The sequence below is a fragment of the Rhipicephalus microplus genome, chromosome 2 (genome assembly GCF_043290135.1).
Source record: "Rhipicephalus microplus isolate Deutch F79 chromosome 2, USDA_Rmic, whole genome shotgun sequence".
NCBI lineage: Eukaryota > Metazoa > Arthropoda > Arachnida > Ixodida > Ixodidae > Rhipicephalus > Rhipicephalus microplus.
Window position 1 is genome coordinate 141,944,907 of NC_134701.1, and position 23,475 is coordinate 141,968,381.

Here is a 23,475-nt window from a genome sequence, read left to right on the forward strand (position 1 = left end):
TTAAAAACCTGCATGTTTTCATTTTCAACAGTATTATGATCCCGGCACACAAAATATGCTGAGAAGCAGTAATCTAGGTTGGCTACATGTCTCACGAGTTTCCCTTGTAGCATTTGATGTTTCACTAGGTTACTTTTTGTCGTGGTAGACCACACTAACCTGCTGTAATTTGTGTGTCACAGAAAGAGGTCCTGATATATTTTGCAGTTGAACACTTACATTAGACATCTGAAATTCGGTCAAACTAGTTGTGCGCTAGTTTACTTTTCATTTCATAAATGTCATGAGAGAGTCTTTGTTACAAAATAACTGAATTTTCTTTGTCATCAGTTTTGGTTCACTGAAATTCTTCCAGTCTTAAACCACATTAGCTATATATAAAACCACGAAATGAGATTTATAGAGTACTAGTTGTATCTACAGACAATGAATAAACATTTCTCAGTTGTATAAAAAGAAAAAATAATAATCAAGGTACAAGACGCAAACCAAAGATCATAATACCATGACAACCTCGGTACTTGCATTTGTAAGAACACAATGTGAATAAGCACAAAGGACCACGAGCACACCTATACAACCCTTATGATATGTAAGCACTTAATCATTAGTTGTCACTGAGATCAGAGTTGTAGAGAAATTCCGCTGATCGTAGATGGTGTTTGCAGAGCCACAGTGATCATGCTAGTATTATGACTATTCAGTTTAAGTGTTCGGTCTTGCAAGATCTTCTCTAGTTATCTACACTGTCTTTCCCTTACCCCCTTACCTTTCTCTTTTTGATAGCTTTTGAATGACGTGAGCAAGGTGACTATATCACACTGACACGCTCACCCTCATGTCATCTGAGTGATCGGTTACTTTCTCCCCTGCATGGCAATGAGCATTGCCGTGCAGGGGACGGAGTGTGGACGAGTAGATGCCTATTCATACAATGCACTTTAAATTAACCAATTCTGTGCCCTCACTTCTCAATTTTCACTTGTGCGTCTAATGAAGGCACACTTACAAGCTTACGTTTGTGCTGCTGTATGTGTCTTCTTAGGCTGGAGTTATGCACAAACGTCTCTGGGCATAGAGGGCATCGATAAGGTCGCTCTCCCGTGTGGGTACGCAGGTGATCCGTCATTGTGGACCGTTTAGAGAAGCTCTGGGAGCATATGTCGCATTTATATGGCCGCTCGCCCGTATGAATGCGCACGTGTTCTATTAATGTATGCTTAGCTAAGAAACCCTGGGAACAATGGTCACATTTGAACGGCCGCTCGCTCAGGTGGGTGCGCATGTGTTCTGCTAACGCACGCCTTGAGGTGAAGCTCCGATGGCATTCGTTGCACTCAAAAGGTCGCTCGCCTGTATGGAGGCGCAAGTGGTCTGTTAGTGAACACTTTACTGTGAAGCTCCGCGGGCATATGTGGCACTTAAATGGCCGCTCACCCGTGTGAGTGCGCAAGTGTTCCATTAATGTTTGCTTTGCCGCGAAGCTCCGAGAACACATGTGGCATTTGTAGGGCTTCACGCCTGCATGAGTGAGCAGGTGTTTTGATAATGAACACTTTATCGAGAAGCTCCGAGGGCATTGGTTGCACTTATAGAGTCCCTCGCTTGTGTGAACCTTGACGTGTGTCTCCAGGTGGCGCAAGTTAAAAGTTCTATAGTGACAGTACTGACAGCTGTAGAGGTGTCTCGGATGTCGACCCTGACCAATGGCAGCTACAGTACTGCTGGCAGGTCCCGATGCTGCACAAATGCAATCAGACCAATTATTCAAATATTGCTTTTTATTCTATAAGATAAACTTAACTTATATGGTATTATCCGAGTCGTGCTGTATAGCAGGAGAACAAAAGATGCTTTAAAAAAAAAATCCTCAATTTCTTCAGCATCTACCAAACTAATTTGACAAGTGTCTATATTTTGCTTCGATCAAAATGAAGCCATTGTGGTTGTAATATAGAATTTGGAAGATATGATGTAAGACAAATGCTAATTAAAAATAATTAATCAAAAAGCTTTGAGGACAACACTGAAAAATGCAAAGTGATCATTCTTACAGATTTACTTCATAAGCACACCTTAGACAGCAAAGGAACAGGTAAGCAAAGTGCGCAGCTAAATTGTTACCATGAAAATATACTCGCACATCTAGCAGCCATCTAACGGTTGGAACAAACACTCTCGAGGCAATACAAAAAAGAAACAGTGAATTCATGCACACCTGAATTTACATTCAAATAACTGCCACACAGTAATATAGTCAATTATGGTTGCTGATAGGTCAATAAACGCACACACGAGATGATGTCCCATTTTGATGTTGCAGAAGTGAAAGGAGAAGCCTATAATCCTAACATATGTTTTTTAGATGGCCAAATGTTTTTGTCCCCGTTGATCATAGTTAGACAATGCACCCCAAGAAAGGACTCGCAATATTAATCATTGCCTTTTCCTCAGCAAAAGAATTTCTTATGTATAGCACAAGTATTCGTGGCAAGAACATCTTTGATATTATAAAAAAAATTGCAAAGAAAATAGAGGTGGTGCATAGTGCTATTGCACTTTGTCACTTGAGTCAAGTACGATAACCCGTGTGTAGTAATGCTTCAATGACAATATTTTTTAAATCACATAATGCACATAAGAGAGATCTAATAGGCAATCATGCCAAGGAAAGTATAGGGGATTTCATATGAGGCAATTGTAATGTAAATTTGAAGAAAGAACAGTGGATGAAAACGTAGTTTAGGGCAGGGACCGAACTTGAGACGTTCAAATAACACATCCGATGCTCTACCAACTGAGCAACCACAGCGGCTTAAGCACACATTTCTTTTCTTTATTCATTACAAGGATCCAGTACTCGCAGACTTGGTACTGTCAGGTAGTACCCGAGGGATGATTGGTCAGCTGCCAGAGCTGCCAGCTCGTAATAAGATCACGTGCCACGAGACGCCTAAAACAAGCAGAAAAAATTGCTCCACCTCGCCCTCATAGGCCCAGGCAGTGCTGACTGACATTCATATGCTTAATATATATATATATATAAATATATATATATATATATATATATATATATATATATATATATATATATATATATATATATATATATATATATATATATATATATATATATATAATGTGAATGGGGAATAGCCGCTGTGGTAGCTCAATTGGTAGAGCATCGGACGTGCTATCCGAAAGTTGCAGGTTCGGTGCTTGTCTACGGCAAGTTATCTTTTCATCCACTTTTTTTCTTTTAATTTACATTACAACTGCATCATATAACATCCCCTATACTTTCCTTGGCATGACTGCCTGTTAGATCTCATCATTTTAAAAATGAAAATTGAGCCTTTAAGTATACACTTATTTCCTTCAAACTGTAAGAAAGGAACTTGAGTGTATCAGTTCGGTGGCAAACACACAATATTTCTATATCATCCTTGTTTACCATATGAGGCTAGCATTTCTGGCCCGAGCCAATACCTACCTTCAGTTCAGTGGCTTTCAAAGAAGAGTATGCCACAGTGCAATAATAATAAAGAAGAAGGGCATCTTATTATGCAGTGCTGGCAGTGCAATACCAAGAAAAGTATCTGTAGAGGTAAGTCTCAGATTAACAAAGTTATTGGCACCACAAGCATACGCACAGAAAATGTGCCCTATTTTAATCGATCAAGAAAGAGCAAGTACATTGTTCAGTTACGGTAACTTGATACTAGAAGCATGCAGCTGCTGGTGGTGAGAGCAACAGTGAGCGCGAGAATGTTTGTGATGCATCGCGACTACATCCAATAGACAAACGTTCAGTCTGCAGTTTCTTACAGCAATGGAAGAGCACTGCTCACTATAGCTTCAAAACACTGCCCTCACGTGCCGCATGAGGTAACGCAGGTAGAGCTGGCAAGCGTGCATTGCCAAGGATTGCATTACTCCGTTGGCACCACTAAGCGGCACAGGCTGAACGACTGTTTATCGAACACAAGGCCCATGCGTCACAAAAGTCCTCGCTTTCACCATTACCCTTGCTGCCAGCAGCCACATCCATCAAGTATCGCATTTCGATCGGCGAGCGCTGCAAAGTGGTGCCATTGATCATAGGTAATTTATGCAAAATGACTGCCACTTACTTTCTTCCTCGGACACGCACACATTAATCAGTGCGCTTGAGAGACATAAAGCACAAATGGAAAAGTGCAATTTATCAGTCATAGTTCTGCTAAATGCATATTTAGTGCAGCTGCTGTTATTTCTGCTTCAGACACGTCCAGACAGTTGCCAAAATAAACGCCAATCTTCAATTTTAAACTGAGCTGCCCACGAGCGCATTAACAGTTTGTCTTCTAGAAGTCCTAAATTTACAAAACATGCGTGTTAAAATTGTCTTTTTTTTTTCAGCTTGAAACTGTCCTGACCTTTCTATGACCTTTTTCAGCTCTTTATTATGTATTCGCAAGTATATGCAATTACATAAAGATCTCTCTACGTTTGTTTGTACATAAACATTATAGGATCATAAAGCCATAAGTGAAATGATCTGCAGATTAAATTTCTAAGTTCTCATATGCTTGCACAGACCTTCAAAGAGGGAGAAAAAAAAAGACTCAACAAGAGTGACAGCAGTAAAGCCAAAACTACAGTTGGGAGTAATTAAGGAATCAATACTGCTAGATGGATGACTGGACCTCTATAATAACGGATGCTGATGAAATTTTGTCCGCCTGGCAACAACAAATGACACAATCAGGCCCACCACTCAACTTTCTTTGCAACATTAAGTATGATACAAAGCTATGACCTGATAAACACTTCAGTTTAGTTAGCTTTTATACGACATCAATACACTTAGTACAAAATTGTACAGCCGTGTTCCCTCTTGTTGGAAGCATTTAAGTTGTATAAATGCACATAATGCTTGAAAAACACTGTAATTTATAAAGTGTGATGAAATAAACTGATCAAGCAGGGTATGGTTAAATAAAAGCTATATTTATGCGATGCTTAAATGTGAAAGTACAATGAGAAAGCTAAAGCAGAATAATACAATGCAACAGGACAAACAGCACCATAAAATCCCTAACATATATATAACAACATGAGCATGATAAGAAAAGATGTCATGACATTCACAAAGTAACAATACCAAATGCATTAGTTGAATAGACAAAGGAAAAGTAATGAAGACATAGTCATTCATTAACAAAGATTAAGGTTCGACTTTTTTTTTTCACCAAATTATTGGGCCGCTGTTTCATCATGGAACATTTGGATGCGACCAGGATTCGATCCAGGCACGAAAAGAAACGTAGATAACAGGAGTTCCGATGTGACCTTCACTATCCAACTGTGACAAGAGAATCCTCTGATATCTGATGACAAACACCTAGGGAGAGAGAGGGAATATATTACAAACAGTGATTAGAACAACACAAAAAATAACCAGGCCCACAAATATTGCTGGCATATAAAGGGCAGTGTTGAACTGCCTTTGAATATTGAATCAGCTATTGCCAGATACAACTTCAGTAGGCACCAGCATTTCGCACATGAACGGCAGGTGAGCACATTAGCACCTATGGGAACTCGCCACTGGAATGACATAACGAGCAAGATGCACAGAGCTGTCAAAAGCATGACAACATTTTTCTCTGACAGTTCATGATGTGCTGCGTCTTTCCCACCAGTAGAGCTCTACGAAATAGAAAAAACAAAAAGGGTTTGCAGTGCAAGTTACAGATATGCATTTTTCGGTATCTAGAATCTTTCACAGAGCGATGAAAAATTAAACGCCATGCTGGTGCTGCTGGGAAAACAGTGGTTGACATTCAATTACAAAATAAACTTCATACTAGGGAGCTTTCACTCAATCATTACACTCTTTTACGAGCATTTTGAAGCATCCTTTGTACGATTCCCACACATGGGTAAACTTGTGTGGTAGACAGTAAATGGAACTTATGCTTAGGAGTATAATCAAGAGAATTAAGGCTGCTATTGATGATCTAACATGAGACATACGGGTTCCCCCCCTTTGAGCTATTGAACGGATGTTTTCTTATTTTCGTAAATCGCAATGTGACTTGACAAGGTCATGAAACCTTGAATGCACTAATCCAACTATTTTCATGCATGTGCGACTGTCGTAGCGCTGTTCATTTAGTTGCTAAAGATACCAAACAACAGAGTTAACAGCCCAATACGGCGGCATTGCAAACCTATCCGTAAAATGGTTTATGTGGTGCAGATGAGTCCTTCAAATAAGGCTTGAACGACCCCTACAGAGCTGGTGCTAATCTCACCAACATGCTGGTACCTCCTCTGAGCAGGCTGCAGACCTTTATGGTACTTCAGAAGCCTGTTGCTGAGGCAAAGAAGAGCAAGGTTTACAGACAAGGTCTTGGCAGCCATAATGCACTCTATAAACAAAACAATAATTGATGTCAATGAACAATTCACATCAATCATTGAATCACTGAAGTCAATGAACATAAGTTAATTAGGGACTAAGGTGCATTATAAACCAGTGTTTTCTACTCTTGAATCTTTTAGGTTCTTGGCTGAGTGACACACATATTTATATTTTTCTCCATTATTGTGACTCAGTCAGAAGGAAATGAGAAATACAAAGAGCAGTCTTCTTTTTGTAACAAAGAATAGTGAAAAAAATAAAGTTTACACACGAAATTGCAGCAATATTCTAAATTTTCGATACTCCAAAAGGACTATACGTACCATGGGTACTAAAAATGTCATCATGATGTTGCTAAGAAGACAATGGTCAAAATATACTGATTGAACATCGAGACGGCTGAATGCATGAATCGAATACCTGGTAATGTTCGCCTGATTATTATTATTGCTTTACCAAACATTTTAGAGTTTGCTTCGAACAATGTTCACATGTGGGTCAAGTTGTATAAGCAGTAAATACAGCAGCTGGTGCCTATCTCAATCAGGTGGTCATCACCAGAGTCATAATTGCAATGGTAATTATTGTTGAGGGTCTCATATCTCAAAGCCACGTTATGATTCTCAGAGATGCCGCAGTGAAGCGCTTGCAAAATTTCGGCTAACTGGGATTCTCTAGTGTGCCCCTAAATCTAAGTGCACGGGTCTGTAGCATTTTGCCTGGACATTAAATTTGCCAACAAGGTCAACTTGGTTTCTGCATGAGCATGTAAGCTTTATAAACATTCAATACCTTCAGAACCTTTTTGTAATATTTGCAGTATCACAGTGACAGTAATATGTTTGTGATGCGTCAATATGAAGTTACAAAATAGGTTGTCAAAACATGATGATCCTCACAATATGAACAAGCTGGTTAACAATGCTTTTATTGCGGCTGAAGGTATTCATAGTAGAAAGAAAGAGGGAGCCCTTCTATTTGGAGCTTTTTTTTTTAAACTTTCATCGACCCCAATTAGTTCCTCAGAGTTATTTGAGTGAGGGCAAAAGCATGGGGCTGAAGAGTACTCTGTTGAGTGTGGATATGTGGATGGCCCAGCTTGCGGTTCTGAGGAGGCTACAATGATATGCAGAGACGACTGGGCAGCGAGAGGTTGCCGAGAGCCAATTGAAGTAAGAGGCAAGAGTATTATACATTTCAAAGGCCAGATAACTATGCTAGCAAACATGGGCAAAAGACAAGGCAGAATCGTACATGCACAGGCTCCCAGCTGGATGTATAAACAGTCAGTTGCGAGACTGTGCGTGACCAGTCTTTCCTCCTCTTTTGGTTGTATTTACTAGCGCAGTTATTAAGCTTTTGAAAGAAATGTTAACCAACTATCCGAACTTGGTGCCCTACTTAAGTGCACTATAACTGACCATAAGGTAAAGAAAAAAAATTCTACCCCTAAACCTTTAAGGTGTTGGGGAGCCTTCGTTGGAACGAGGGGTGAATGCACTTCTGAGTAAGACAAAGCGTTCTTTGAAATGAAGTCCTCGTTTGGAAAATGTTGGCTGGAAAGCCAACATACATAGGTTGCGAAGTACGAATTCTATCCCATCTAGATGTCAACAAAATAGCCGCTTCAGGAACACACCGGGAACGATCCCAGGAGCCTCTGGATCGGCATTTTGTTTTTTGCTCATAATAGCAGCAAATTCAACTTCCGCCTGGTTGTTTAGGGCATGTTGACAATGAGGGCATCACAGAGGCGTTTATCGCACTCACTGCAGATAGCGTTTAAGAACGATTGTTGACGTTCCCATCAATATCGGTTCTTCCGAAATCACTTCCACCGTGTTGCATTTTTCACACGCACAAAACCATTTCACGAGGATGCCAGAGAAGCTCGAAGATTATTAGTCCGTAGACGGTCGCGTTCGCACTTCCTCAATCAAGAGAGTCGCTGGCGATCCTCTCACCGAACTTTCGCGATCGACGCTCGCACTTCGTGCCGGTAGAGTGTGCGCCGGTTTCTCGCTGCTGTTCTCGAGAGTGAACCCATCGCCTCTGGACGCTCTCTTTCCGGTCCATTTGCCGGAGCCTGCCGACAACAGAAACGGTGGAAAAGGCACGCATGCAAACGATGCAAAGCGAAAAAACTAGAGAACTACTGCCACAGAACATCGAGTTTCCTGAAAGAGTGTACTGAGGAGGCTCTATGCAAAACATGGATGCCACCACGGAGGAAGGAAAGGATATTTATTTTGTGGCATCCTCCGTGGATGCCACAAAATAAATATACACCATGGAGCGCAGAAAAACATGTCGCTTGAATCAACGTTATTTACGCTAGAGCATTGCTTCCTAGATTTCCTTTGCCTGCCAAATTATTGGCGGTCACTTGGGAAGCGGCTGTCGTCAGAACTATGGTGGTGGCGCTACGTAAGTGGAAATGTCTTCAAATAAATTTTTACGTTTTTGAAACTTATATGCAATAAAACAACGTAAAAACTTTTAAAGAGACGTTCAATAATTATAATTAACCCTACGTAAGTGCTGACAAATTTGACAGGCGTTTTGCGCTCAATTAGCAGGCAACCCCTTCATTACAAGGCATAGCCTCTAAATTTAGCAATATGGCCGATCTCAAAGGTCAAGTATAAAGACCTTTATTCCTACGTAGGTAGCGCTGCTATAGATGACGGGCTAGGGTGCCTTGATGCCCGCGCGCTCCGCTGAGCGGGGGCGCGCGCATCGAGGCACTCTATGACGGGCGTTTCGCGCTCATCCGGCAAGCAAGGGAACTATGGAGGCTATGGCTAGAGCAACCTCACTCTAGCAAAACGAACACAAATTACAAGTGCTTTACCTTTACTATCAGAAACTGTCACAATGACAAACACCTAATAAAAATAAGCAATATTTTGTTATACATTGTTTACAACTTAAACGATAAAGCAACAAAAAAGTAGCCTTTTTTTTAGTGCAATTTTTAACCGCCAGAATGCGGCGCTTAATGGCGCGAAATTTAAGGGGCAACCGGCAGCAAACACACTTTGCAAAGATAGATGTAGAAATACTACGGCATATCTCTTTGTTATTATTCTTGAAGCCAACTTCAACAAGTTTAGCAAACTGCTTTAATAGAGTTTCATGAAGATAAAGCATTTGTTTCGTGAATTTTGCGAGATGATATGCATTCATTCTAATTGTGATAAAAATAATTACTGCAATATATATATTTCCTTATTTTTGAAGGAACATACGTGAAAAGCGAGAAATTTCGTGGTAGATAAGTGTGCCCAGGCTGTCCTTCTTCTGAACCAAAATAAATCTAGGCATGACCATTCTTTAGTGAAAGATTAGGTCTTTGATGACTTCAAGGCTTTTATCTAAATAAAAAATGATTTCGTAAAAGATAAAGTTCTTATAGTGACACCATTCTTTTGCTTCAGCAAGTGCACATGCTTTTCAGAAACAAGTCACCAAAATTTGAACTTGACAGCGGCAGTGGTTACAGAGAAATTGTTTCTTTCTGACGAAGAGCAGTGCTTTGGAGAAAACTTCATTTCAAGTCCGCGTTGACATCAAGACCGAATAACATGCTCCTGCTACAAATTCTTCACAATTATTCATAATGTTCACCAAGAAATGTCTGATATTCAGGTGAGTTTGCCCCCGCGCAATCTAAAAAGATATTTCGTGGAGAATTCCCTGCTTTCAGCACTTGCACTCACTGGCATTGTCTAGGGGTGTTGACTGTGCAGGCACACTTCTTGTGTGAATTCGCTGAAAACCAAGGCATTCATGCATCCTCAGTGCATTTGTGAAACAGATCGCAGCTGTGAGCCACTCAAAATGGAATGCTAGCCCACAATATTGATACGGTAATGGTGGAAATGTGGATGTAAGCAAACTTTTGCCACAGGTTCGACCGTGTGGCGACACCAACCGGGGCAGCCTTCGCCTCGTCTCTAGCTAGCCCGCCCTGACACGGCCGCATGCTGCAACACGCCTCCGATAAGGACCAGCGCCACTACAGCTTAAGTCACTGACAATGGCTGTAAAACCAAGCTGCCAAGGTCGAAAGATTTGTTTCTTCCCTAAACGTTTGAGGGAGCATCGGTGTGTTCGCTCCGCTGCTTCTACTACCCTAATAAACAGCCGTTATGCGTCATGTTAGAATGTGTCCTTTCGTCGACCCGGCATCCCACAACCATTATGAAGAGGGCTTTGCCATGCAGTGCGCAGTCACGGTCAGCAGATTCGATATTCAAAGAAGTTTGTTTCTCACATTGAGATTATTTTTCTTGTGTTGCTGTATTGTACCACCATTCTTAGATCAGCCACTTCCTGTAAAAGAAAAAAAGTTGCCCAATTTTCGTTTGAAGTTTCGATATAGCAAAGTAAATTGCTGATATTACTGACTTGGTTACATCGAGGTTCAACTGTACTAAGTTCATGCTGTTTCAGTCGTATTCACAAGCTGCCTTTTGCTTCACACATCTGGAGAAGTCTTTGCATCTGCTCCATGTTTATTAGCAATTATGTCGTAATAATAAGAATAATTGTTGAACTTTAACGTCTCAAAACCACAGTATGATTATGAGAGAAACCATAGTGATTAGTTCGAATATTTGACCACCTGGGGTTCTTTAACGTGCACTTAAAGCTTCTGTAATATGATTTAAGCCATCTGCTTAACATATTATTCTAAGCCATCATTAGTGTTTTAAACCGACACTGAGCAAAACTTCCGCCCAAATAATTCGTTATATTCAAAAGCTCAGGTGCTAAAATTTGTTGACACAACCTTGTTTTCAGGCAACGAAAAATAATGAATAACAACAAGTGACTTTTGACTGGCAGGAAATGGGCGTGCCAAACACAGTTGTCTCTTCCGAGTACATAAAAAATATATATAAAAGCATTTCCAACTATATAGAAATATTTATGAAAGCATTTTCATGCTTTCATAAATATTATTCTTCAAATGTTTGTTCAGCATCCCTTTAAAATAAATCTGTGAAAGACCTAGACAATGCTACACATGAAATAAGAAACTGATATAATGATGATACGTGGGGTTCAACATTACAAAACCACCATATGATTATGAGAGACGCCGTAGTGGACGGCTCTGGAAATGTCGACCACCTGGGGTTCTTTAACGTGCACCCAAATCTGAGCACACGGGCCTACAACATTTCTGCCTTCATAGGAAATGCAGCCGCCACAGCCGGGATTCGATCCCGCGACCTGCGGGTCAGCAGCCAAGTACTTTAGCCACTAGACCACCGCGGCGGGGAAGAAACTGATATATGGGCCAACCAATCCAATAATATATTTTTAATTTCACAGAAAAATACAGATTCTGCAGAAGTCTCTTTACTAAAAGCTGTTATGCGCTGCTAGAGCAGATCAAGATCCCTTTACAATCACAGCAGATGTGACCAAAACAAGCATTACACAAGACACAATACAAAGTGTGTGTATATATAAGACATGTTATTACTGTTACTGAGATATTGTGACATGACATATTACATGACATATTGTTACTTTCGCATTTTAAAAGAGTACTTATATAAACATCACGTACATTTTCATATCTTACGAATAAACCGGCAGTAGAAACATCGACACCCAAAAGGAATAAAAAAATAAAAGGAAACATACAAACACAATGACAATATTTGAGCAAAATAAAAGCAATATTCCACAGAATAATTTCATCAATGTGCATCATTATGAGTACTTTGCACTTAACAAAAATATAGTGAAAACAGGAACGTATTAATAGAAAAATTTATATTCCTGACATATATTTCATATTACTCAATGTATATCAAAGCTATTACAAGAAAATAATGCAGCAGGTATGTTTTTTGTAATTGCTAATCTACAAAATGAAATTAGGCAAGCTTTTATACTTACCTTGAATATGCGGCCTAAGCTTGAATACGCTTCTGTAATATCAAACCTGTGCACCAACGACAACATCACCGTGCTTGAAAAAATTCGGCTAAAAGCTGTGCGATTTATTTTTTTTTCTTTTTTATGGTCCTCAGTTTTTCGTGGTGTCATTTATGGAATTCCAACAGGTCTTTTCATTGCAGTCCCAGCAAAAGGGACGTCACCTAAAGATTTTATATTCCTTGTTTAATCGGAAGCTCAAGCTCGATTCAGCACCATTCTTATCCTTACATACATCATGACGAACTCGTTCAATCAACGCACTTTTTTTTATTCTTTATTTTGCCAGAACAAATCTATATGAATTCTCATTTTTTCCACAAATGATGGGTAATTGAAATGAACTATTGACCTTAGCACAGTCATGTGCCTCCTCCTAGGTTACTTTGTAAACAGTATCTTTTTCCTGTGTTAATAACAATTTTCTATTTCATTCGCTTGAGAATTTCTCTGATCATTACTATATTCACATGCATTTATTTGTGTTGCCTTTTCAACACCTGTTATACTTTATTTCTTTCACATTCTGTTTGTACTTTGCTTGTCATCTTTTTTTTTTGCATTGTTTTGATGTTTTTGTATCTTCTTTCCTGCATGGGCCTTGTGGCCTGCGGTATTTCTATAAATAAAAATAAATAATGAGAAGCTCGCTACGTGACTGCATTGTTCAAAATATTGTCGTCTTCTTTCGTTTGGTGCCACTTCAGCTGCTCCACCGGGGAGGTATTTCCACAATCGTGGCTACTCTCAAAATCGGCATAGTGCATGACTCTCGCCTGAAGGCCTACAATGATGACACACCCCTTTGGTCATGGCTGGCACCGAGACGGTGGCTTTACAAACCGGGGTAATGTCACGGGTGTGGAAATACCTCTCCAGTAGAACAGCTGAAATGGCACTAGAAGATGACGACATTGGTGTTGTCGGGCTCAGCCTGGGTTGCCTTGTTGTCTGGCATTCTGTGCACGCTGTACACTATAATCCCGCTTTCCTACAGACTCACGATCCCTAAATAAATACTCCTTGTAACAATATCAGGCAAATTGCAGCGTCTGAAGTTTCAGTGAATGTGCTACATTTCTGTGCCCCCTGTGCATGCGGTAACATCTCTGGGTGTTATACATACGTAGTATTTTGAGTGAATCATTTAAAATAATCGAAACAAAAATAAGATACCAGAATTAAGAACCTGCACGTTTTTATTTTCAACAGTATTGTGATCCCGACACACAAAATATGCTGATGAGCAGTAATCTAGGTTGGCTACATGTCTCACGAGTTTCCCTTGTAGCATTTGATGTTTCACTAGGTTACTTTTTGTCATGGTAGACCACACCAAACTACAGTAATTTGTGTGTGATAGAAAGAGGTCCTGATATATTTTGCAGTTGAACACATCCCGACACACAAAATATGCTGATGAGCAGTAATCTAGGTTGGCTACATGTCTCACGAGTTTCCCTTGTAGCATTTGATGTTTCACTAGGTTACTTTTTGTCATGGTAGACCACACCAAACTACAGTAATTTGTGTGTGACAGAAAGAGGTCCTGATATATTTTGCAGTTGAACACTTACATTAGACATCTGAAATTTGGTCAAACTAGTTGTGCGCTAGTTTACTTTTCATTTCATAAAAGTCATGAGAAAGTCTTCGTTACAAAATAGCTGAATTTCCTTTTTCATTAGTCTTAGTTGGCTAAATTTCCTGCAGTCATAAACTACACTAACTATATATGAAACTCATGAGGTGTAAGCGCAAACAGACTAGGACGTAGAAGAGTACTGACATGGACAGAGGGCTACATTGAGCTGAGCGCTACTTTGAGCTCAAAGTAGTGCTCTGTCTATGTCAGTACTCTTCTACTTCCTTGTCTGTTCGCACTTACTCCCACTCCAAGGATGCACACCAACTAGCCCACTAACGTACTTTAGCAATATATATGAAACCACGAAATGAGGTTTCTAGAGAACTAATTGTATCTACAGACAAACAATAAATATTTCTTAGGTATATAAAAAGAAAAAATAACAATCGAGGTACAAGACACAAACCAAAGATCAAAATACCACAAAAACCTCAGTAGTTGCATTTGTAAGAATACAATGTGAAGATGCACAAAGGTCCATGAGCGTAACTATACAACCCTTATGGTGTGTAAGTACTTAAGCATTAGTTGTCACTGAGATCAGAGTTCTGGTGAAATGCCGCTGGTCATATACGGTGTTTTCAGAGCCACAGTGATCATATTATTTTGACTATTCAGTTTGTGTGTTCGCTTTTGCAAGATCTCCTCTGGTTAACTACACTGTCTTCCCCTTACCTTTCTCTTTTTGGTATCTTTTGAATGGCGTGAGCAAGGTGACTAAACGTCACACTGACAAACTCGCTTTCATGCCATGTTGGTGATCCACTACTCCCTCCCCTGCAAGTCAGTGCACACGGCTTTTGCACATTCATTCGGCAGACTTTACAATTGCAAATCTGTGCCCTCACTTCTCAATTTTCACTTGTGCGTCTAATGAAGGTGCCCTTGCACACTCGTGCTGATGCATGTGTTTTTTGAGGCCGTAGTTATATGGAAATGTCTGCGGGCATAAAGGGCACTTATATGGTCGCTCACCCGTGTGGGTGCGCAGATGACCTATCCATGTGGACTGTTTAGAGAAGCTCTGGGGGCATTTGTCGCATTTATACGGCCGCTCACCCGTATGAATTCGCATGTGTTCCCTCAACGTTTGCTTAGCTCTGAAACACTGGGAACAATGTTCGCATTTAAATGGACGCTCGCCTGTGTGAGTGCGTATGTGATCTGTTAATGATTTCCTTCCCGCAAAGCGCCGATGACATTCACTGCACTCATACGGCCGCTCGCCTGTGTGAACGCGCAAATGATCTGTTAGTGTACACTTTAACGCGAAGCTCCGAGTGCATATGTGGCACTTAAATGGTCGCTCACCCGTGTGAGTGCGCAGGTGGTCCGTTAACTTAAGCTTTCTCGTGAAGCACTGAGGACATAGGTGGCACTTATAGGGCCGTACACCCACATGGTTGAGCAGGTGTTTTGTTAATGAACTCTTTACTGAGAAGCTCTGAGGGCATTGGTTGCACTTATAGGGTCGCTCGCTTGTGTGAACCTTGATGTGTGTCTCCAGATCGGACAACTTCAAGGTTGTATAGTCACAAAAGTGACAGCTGTAGCGGTGTCTCGGATGTCCGTCCTGACCAATGGCAGCTGCTGGACTGCTGGAAGGTTTCAATTCTGCGCAAATGCAATCAGACCAGTTATTTAAATGTTGCTTCCTATTTCTTAAGATAAACTTATGTTATTTGAGGAAAAGAAGAGCATACCCGCCCGCATGTATGCTCGTGATCGAGATCACATTGAAAGTAAGCAGAACATTCAAAGAAAAAAAGAAGAAAAGGGCTCAAAGTCAGGACATGCATGCAACGCATCTTCTTTCCCGATAGGAGCCATGCTGTACAGCAGGAAAACAGGAAGTGCTTTCAAAAACAACCTCGATTTCTTTGGAATCTACCAAACTAACTTCACAAGTGTCTATATTTTCACTTGATTAAAATCAAGCCATCGTGCTGTATTATAGAATTTAGATATGATGCGAGACTAATGCTAATTAACAAAAATTAATCAAAAAGCTTTGAAGACAACATTAAAAAATCCAAACTGGTCACTCTTACAGACTTCCTCCGTAAGCACACCTGAGACATCGAAGGAACAGGTAAGCGAAGTGCACATCTTAATTGTTACCATGAAAATATATTTGCACTTCTAGCAGCCATCTAACGGTTGCGACAAATACTCTCGAGGCAATACAAAAAGGGAACAGTGAATTCATGAACACCTGAATTTACATCCGAATGACTGCCATACAGTAATATAGTCAATTATGGTTGCTGGTAGGTCAATAAGTGCACACACGAGATGATGTCCCATTTTGATGTTGTAGAAGTGAAAGGAAAAGCCTATAATCCTAACATATGTTTTTAGATGGCCAAATGTTTTTGTCCCCATTGATCACAGTTAGACAATGCACTTCAAGAAAGGACTCACAATATTAATCATTGCCTTTTTCTCAGCGAAAGAATTTCTTATGTATAGCACAAGTATTCGTGGCAAGAACATCTTTAATATTAGTAAAAAAAATGCAAAGAAAATAGAGGTGGTGCATAGTGCTATTGTACTTTGTCACTTGAGTCAAGTACGATATGCGTAGTAACATTTCAACAAAAATATTTTTTTTTATAATTAGGCACATAATACAAATAGGAGAGAAGGAACAAAAGTGTATCAATTCAGTGGCAACCACACAATATTTCTATATCATCCTTGTTTAACATACGTAATGTGTCCTTAGTGCAGAGGCTAGCATTTCTGGCTCGAGCCAGTATTTTTCTTCAGTGTAGTGGCTTTTAAAGAAGTGTACGCCACAGTGCAACAATAATAATTAAAAAAGGCATGTTATTATGTAGTGCTGGCAGTACAATACAAAGAAAGGACCTCTGTAGGGCAAGCCTCAAATTAGCAAAGGTATTGGCACCAGAAGCATATGCACAAACATGGCCTATTTTAATAGATCACAAAAGAGCAAGCACATTGTTCAGTGACTGCAACTTGATACAAGAAGCGCATACCTGCTCGTGGTAAGAGAGACAGTGAGTGCGAGAGCATTTCTGATGCATGGTGACTACATCCAAACGTTCGGTCTGCACCTCTTAACGACAAAAGCATAACATTTCTCAACATGGCTTCAAAGCACTGCGTTCCCGTGCTGCATGGCGTAATGCAGGTAGAGCTGGCAAGCATGCATTATGAAGGATTGCAATGGCACCACTATGCAGCACAGGCTGAACAACTGTTAATCGAACGCAATGCCCATGCGTCACAAAAACCATCGCTTTCACCGTTACCCTCACCGCCAGCAGCCACCGACCACAGAGTATGGCATTTCAATCGCCGAGCGCTGTGCTTCTCTCATCTAAAATGTGGTGCCATCGATTGTAGAAAATTTATGTTAACTAATTGCTACTTCCACTTACTTTCTTCTTCTTACACGCAAGCATTAGTCAGTGTACTAAAGAGACAGTGCGAATAGCAAGCCCAACTTATCACCCATAGTGCTGCTGCATAATGCACATTTAATGCAGCTGCCACATTTAGACAGTGCCTAAAATACACAACAATCTTTAATTTAGAACTCGGCTGCGCTTGAGCACATTACCAGTTTGTCTTATAGAAATCCTGAATCTACAAAGCATGCATGTTGAAATTGCTTTTTCTCAGCTTGCAACTATACTGACATTTTCACGACCCCTTTCAGTCTACATAATGTGTTTGCAAGTCTGTGTGATCAAGTCGAAAAACTATAGGATCGTAGTGCCATTAGTGAGAACATCTTTTTTTCAGATGAAATTTCCAAGTTCTCATATGCCTGCCTAAACTTTCAGAGAGAGCGACAGAGGAAAAAAAGAACTTAACAAGAGTGAAAGCAGTGCAGCAAAAACCACAGTGGGGAGTAATTAAGGAATCACTAATGCTAGAAGGATGAATGAATCTCAATAATAACAATACTGATTGAAGCTTGCCTCCTGGCAATAAAAAAATTGACATTATGAGACCCAATAAATGAAATAAAATAAATGAATCAAGCAACGAATGGTTAAAAGCTAAGTTTATGCGGTACTTCAATGCAAAACGACCATGAGTAAGCGGAAGCATAATAATAAGAGGCAGCAAAAAAAAAAAGAGCAATAAAAAACCTCTCACATAATACAGAGGCAACAACATAAACATATTATAAAAAGATGCCATATAAATTAAGAAGCAACACTACAAAATGCACTAGTTACAGACAAAGGTAAAGTAATACAGATACAGTATTTTATAAAAAACAACATTTCACAGGCTTTTTGAACAAATCCCTGGGTCACTATTTGTTAGCACAGCTTTTAACCGTGGCTGGGATTCGATCCAGGGACCAAAAGAAAGGTAGCTGGGGGGGGGGGGGGGGAGGGGGGTCAGATGCAGTGGTCGCCAGACACCAGTGACTTCTATCTGATGACATGCACCTAAGGAAAGAGAGACAGAGAGAGACAAAATATAGATAGACCCACAAGCAAAAAAAGTCATGGAATATCTACAAAGTGAATGCTTACGAATGGGCGAAGCAGTCAGATTGTTTGGTCTTACTGTAAATAACCTGTGACATTGACAACTCATGCATATCAATGAGTGACAAAGCAGTGTACAGTTATATACGATGTTTATTGGTCATAAATTCTATGCTATTCTGAGTTGTGAATTACATTTGGCCTTCATTAATACTGCTTTTTGGTAACGCGTCTAGCCTGAAGTTGGAGAAGGTGAGGTCAGTGCACGATCTCCTGGTGGTTGTTTGTTTTCAGGCACACAAAATGCATCGGAGAGCTTCCTGTGATGTCATCTACTGCACAAACCAGTCGTCTGTGATCATCATCATCATTGTTGTCATGGCGCATGGTGGGTACCTTGCGTGTGCTGCGCAGCGATTGGAGAAAGAAAATGTGTGGTCTGGAACACGCCTGTTCTTGATCGTCTATAGAGGGCAACTAGCATGTGCTGTACTAGCGATGATGATTTGTGGGGTTTAACGTTTCAAAACCACCATATGATTATGAGAGACGCCGTAGTGGAGGGCTTCGGAAATTTTGACCACCTGGGGTTCTTTAATGTGCACCCAAATCTGAGTACACGGGCCTACAACATTTCCGCCTCCATCGGAAATGCAGCCGCCACAGCCGGGATTTGATCCCGCGACCTGCGGGTCAGCAGCCGAGTACCTTAGCCACTAGACCACCGTGGCGGGGCATACTAGCGATGGCTAAGGCACGACCGAAGACAGGCATCATCATCCATAAGCTGCTACGCATCTAAAAATAACCAGGCCTACAAATATTGCTGGTATATAAAATGCAGCATTGAAATGTCTTCGAATTCTGAATCAGCTGTTGTCTGATACAGCTTCAGAAGGCGCCAGTGATTTGCACATGAATAGCAGGTGCTCCACTAGCACCAATGGGTGCTCAATACTAGAATGACGTCATGCGTGCAATGCACAGTACTGCCAAAAGCACAGGGTCATTTTTCTCTAGCTGTCCATCATGTGCTGCATCTTTTCCATCAGCACAGTTATACAGGCCAGGGAAGAAAAAAAAGAAGCTTTTTCTTGGAAGATGTACATCTGCATTTTCACGATCTAGAATCTTTTACATACTGATGAAAAATTAAATTACATGCTGATGCTGCTGGAAATACAGTCGTCGACATTAATTTACAAAATAAACTTGATTATAGGCAATTTTCATTGAATTATTACACCATTTTATGTGTATTTTAAAGCATCCTTTGTATGATGCCCACACATGGGTGAATTTGTGTAATAGACAGTAAATGCAGCTTATGCTTAGGAGTTCAATCAAGAGAAGGCTCCTACAGATGATCTCACATGAGGCATACGAGTGCTGCCACCTCGAAATGCTAAACAAAGGTTTTATTTTTGTATATCGCAACTTGAATTTTTTATCAACGTCATAAAACAGTGAATGCACTAACCAAACCATTTTCATGCATGTGTGACTGCCATAGCGCTCGCTGTTCACTTAGTTGTTCAAGGTACAAAACAACCGGGTTAACAGCTTAATATAACAGCACTGTTTGCCATCCATAAAATGGTCTATGGGGTGCAGTTGTGTGACAGTGACTTTGACTAAGGCTTGCAAGGCCTCTGCCGGGTTGGTGCTGATCTCACCCATATGCTGGCATCCAATCCTCTCTCACAAGACTGCAGACAGCTGCCTCGATTGCCCTCCAGGAGGATGGTGCTGAGGAAAACAAGAGCGCACGTACTCGCATGTATGCTTGTGATCGAGATCGCACTGAAAGTAAGCGGAGCATTCAGAGAAAAAAAAAAATAAGAGAAAAAGGGCTCAACATCAGGACATGCACGCAACGCATCTTCTTTCCCGTGTCACCTTTCCCTGCTTATCCTCCAGCGCGTTTATTGGGATGAGAGAATAAAGAACACAATTACTGCATGCAAGAAATATTTCTAACTCAGTTTGTACTAGAAAGTTCCAAACCCTTTTGCACCGATCGATTTATAGCAATAAACTCCTATAGTGAAGGCATTTAATGATTACTTGGAAAACAGTAGCCAGCCACATTAAGCTAAAGGTTCCATATGGTAGAATGGACATTAAAGTATATCACAAGTTCATATAAACAAAGTGGGATGATACTAATGTGTTCCTTTGGTCACTCATAGGTTATATTTGAAGTAGCAGATATGCTTGAGTTCCCATAAAACGAGAAATATCCGCATGCACCGTGCCACAATTTTTCGCAACGTGAATGATTTTTCTCGAAGCTCATAACTTTTGAGAGCATCAGCAACATTTAAGTTCAAAACACTTTTGTTCGCATGTAGTATGCGTATGCAACATTTAGCTGCAATCAGATAAATAGTTTGAAAAATAGTGCACAGAATCACAAAAAATATGAATCCAAGTAGAAGTTTGAGAAAAATATTTTTTGATGTTTGCACTTTACTTAATTTAGTGAAGGAAAACATAGAATTTTTAGCATTGTTGCTGGCATGTTCAAAACTATTCATGTATATTGTTCCCGTTTTTCCTTGTACTTGGGCAGAGTACAGGGGCATAGCAGAAATTTTTCTGGGGGGTCTTCAACAGGTAACCTTCAAGTATGTTTGTAAGTGGTCGTGTATAGGTACAGATGCAAAATTGAAAAAATTCCAGGGAGGGCGTGGTCCCCCTTCGTCGTTTAGGCTAGTGGTGGAGTCACACAACTCGCATTTTTCGGTGCAACTGTACATAAGCAGGCAAATGTATTTTTCAACTAAGCGGCCTTGGCTACCGAACTGCAGAACGCGCTTTTGGTTGTTATCATTTAAGAATTCCCTGCATTTTCTGTCATTAATTCCCCACTTTCCCTCAGAATACCACACGTCTTACAACGAGGCACGACTTTCTCAGAGTAATATTTGAGAAACCTTTGCGGTGTTGGCCTTTGCCGACATGTGGAGGGATCAATGCACTTAAGAGCTAGAAACAGCATTCTTTGAACGAAAGTCCTCGTTCGGAAAATATACTTACTAGGAAGCCAATTCACAAACAAAAAAATTCTACCTTGCCAGGCTGTCAACAAGCCGTTTATCCATCTCATTCAGGGCAACATCAAAAAACACACCGGGAACAATCACAAAAGCCTCTGGGAACAACCTCTTCTCTTTGCAGAGAATAGCTTCTGGGTTGCCCGCAGTGCGCCAGGTTGTTTAGTGCACGTTGACGAGAGCATGTCACAGAGACGTTAATCACACTCACTGCAGATAGCGTTTGAGAATGACACCAAATCGCGTCGCATATCGACAGCTTCTTTCAAAATCACATCCCTCTTGTTGCACTTCTTACATCCACGAAAATATTTCACGAGGCTTCGGGTTAAGCTCGAAGATTATCAGACGGTAGACAGCTGTCGTGCCCGTGCTGCCTACACCGAGAGAGTGTCAGTCATGGTGCCAGCCGATCCTTTCACAAACTTTCGTGATTGACGCTCGCAGTTCGTGCCGGTTTCTCACTGTTCTTCTCGACGGTGAATCCATTGCCCCTGAAAGCGATTTTCCGGCCCCTTTGCTGGTTCCCGCCAACCACCGAAACGATGGAGAAGCTGAGGCACAAGCGGCCGTTGTTGAGGCATGGCATACATACAAGCTATGCAAAGCTAGAGTGTACTAGAACTCTAGTACACCCCAGAGTACACTCTAGCAAAGCGAAAAACACGGAAAACCCAGAAAAAAGCTGTTTTGTAGAGAGCTGGTACAGCGCAGCCAACTGATTTCTCCGTGCACTAGAGTGACCACATTCTTGCAAAAACAAAAGACGTTACATATGCAAAAAAACTCCAATAAAATGAATATTATCTTTTTTATTGCATAATATGTACACATTTTGTGACAAAGCAGCAAAAAATGGCGCATCGGTTGATACGCAATCTTTAACCGTCAGAAAGCACTGCTTTGCGGCGCGAAATTTAAATTCGCTGAATGGCTTAGGAGATGTTTTTCTCCACGACGGAGGAAGGTGCCGCCCGGGTCCAAGGACTTCGAGCGGTCAACTGAAGCACCGCCATCATAATCGACGGAAAGTGGGAAGGAACAGGGGTTAATCCCCTCTTCTCCCGCCTCGCCTGGTGAAAACTGCCGGACTTTAAATATAGTTTATTCATTCATTCATTCCATGACTGGAACATTGCGTTTGTTGTAGTTTTTTTGATGGAGGCAAAAATGCTGTGGGCCCGCGTGCTCATATTTAGGTGCACGTTAAAGAACCACAGGTAGTCGAAATTTCCTGAGTCCTCCACGACGGCTTCTCTCATTATCATATTGTGGTTTTGGGATGTTAAACCCCACATATCAATCAATCGATCAAGCGTTGGTTGTAGTTGGTAGTAGGGTAGTAGTGGTAATTGAAATATAACTGCCGTTTTTTGCGGCAGTTCGCAAGGGAGCATAAGCAGCGTCGTGCTCCGGTACGAGAAGTATAGACATTTATTTCAGCCAAATCTAGAAGCCGAGCATATCGACTTACCGTCTGCGCGCGCGACCAGCCGACGCTGTATTCCTTCGGCGCCGATCATGCAGTTGAGCAAGGTGGTTATGGCAACGATGGTGGGAACAGTGTGGGAAAGGATAACATCTGTATTGTGGAGCACGTGGGCAGTAGTTTAAATGTGCCATAGAATACACTAGCCATAGGCCGAGAGTTTTCATTTTCCCAGAGGGGGTGGGGCGCCCGATTTGGTCTTGCACATTTATGTTTCAAAAAAAAAAAAATTTCTGATGCGCACGCGTACACCCAGTACTTATTTTGCACAAAAGCCGCGCAAATAGCCAATTTTCGTCATACTGTGATTTCGATCTCAATGCGACCCCGGCGTCAGACTCCCTACTTGTCATTGCTCCATGATCCACATTTTCGAAGCCTGAGAAGAAAAGGAGCCGGCATAGACAGTTTTCTGTGAAATAGCT

At 41.0% G+C, this 23,475-nt stretch overlaps 2 protein-coding genes and 1 long non-coding RNA gene across 9 annotated transcripts in view; all 3 read right to left on the minus strand.

Annotated features, from left to right (window-relative positions):
* LOC142791888 (uncharacterized) overlaps positions 1 to 23,475 on the minus strand; it is a 205,010-nt gene that overhangs the window by 44,805 nt on the left and 136,730 nt on the right. The gene's annotated exons all lie outside the window — the stretch shown is intronic.
* On the minus strand, positions 1,119 to 8,891 carry LOC119170689 (uncharacterized). 7 transcript variants are annotated; one of them, XM_075886888.1, is made up of 4 exons: positions 8,377 to 8,877; positions 6,317 to 6,419; positions 5,235 to 5,386; positions 1,119 to 1,740 (listed from the first exon to the last, which is right to left on the minus strand). In XM_075886888.1, exons 1-3 carry the CDS (start codon positions 8,624 to 8,626, stop codon positions 5,239 to 5,241), a joined length of 501 nt encoding a protein of 166 aa, XP_075743003.1. In that variant the 5' UTR covers positions 8,627 to 8,877; the 3' UTR covers positions 1,119 to 1,740; positions 5,235 to 5,238. The 7 variants fall into 7 exon arrangements, 4 of the variants coding, with proteins under 4 accessions (XP_075743003.1, XP_075743004.1, XP_075743002.1 ...); XM_075886889.1 differs by lacking the exon at positions 1,119 to 1,740 and having other exon boundaries at positions 4,972 to 5,386; positions 6,303 to 6,419; XM_075886887.1 differs by lacking the exon at positions 1,119 to 1,740 and having other exon boundaries at positions 4,972 to 5,386; positions 8,377 to 8,874.
* On the minus strand, positions 15,938 to 22,295 carry LOC142796391 (uncharacterized). Its single transcript, XR_012893804.1, has 2 exons — positions 21,578 to 22,295; positions 15,938 to 20,251 (listed from the first exon to the last, which is right to left on the minus strand). It is a non-coding gene; the product is annotated as an uncharacterized LOC142796391 (long non-coding RNA).

Bases quoted from the DNA above. Each gene is read 5' to 3' on its own strand.
- LOC119170689 (XM_075886888.1), bottom strand. From the start codon at position 8,626: ATGTTTTGCATAGAGCCTCCTCAGTACACTCTTTCAGGAAACTCGATG. The intron at 6,420-8,376 runs GTGAGAGGATCG...TTTTGTTTATAG, and splicing joins GCGTCGATCGCGAAAGTTCG to AGTGCATTATGGCTGCCAAG. The intron at 5,387-6,316 runs GTACCAGCATGT...CTCTCTCCCTAG, and splicing joins CTGCAGCCTGCTCAGAGGAG to GTGTTTGTCATCAGATATCA.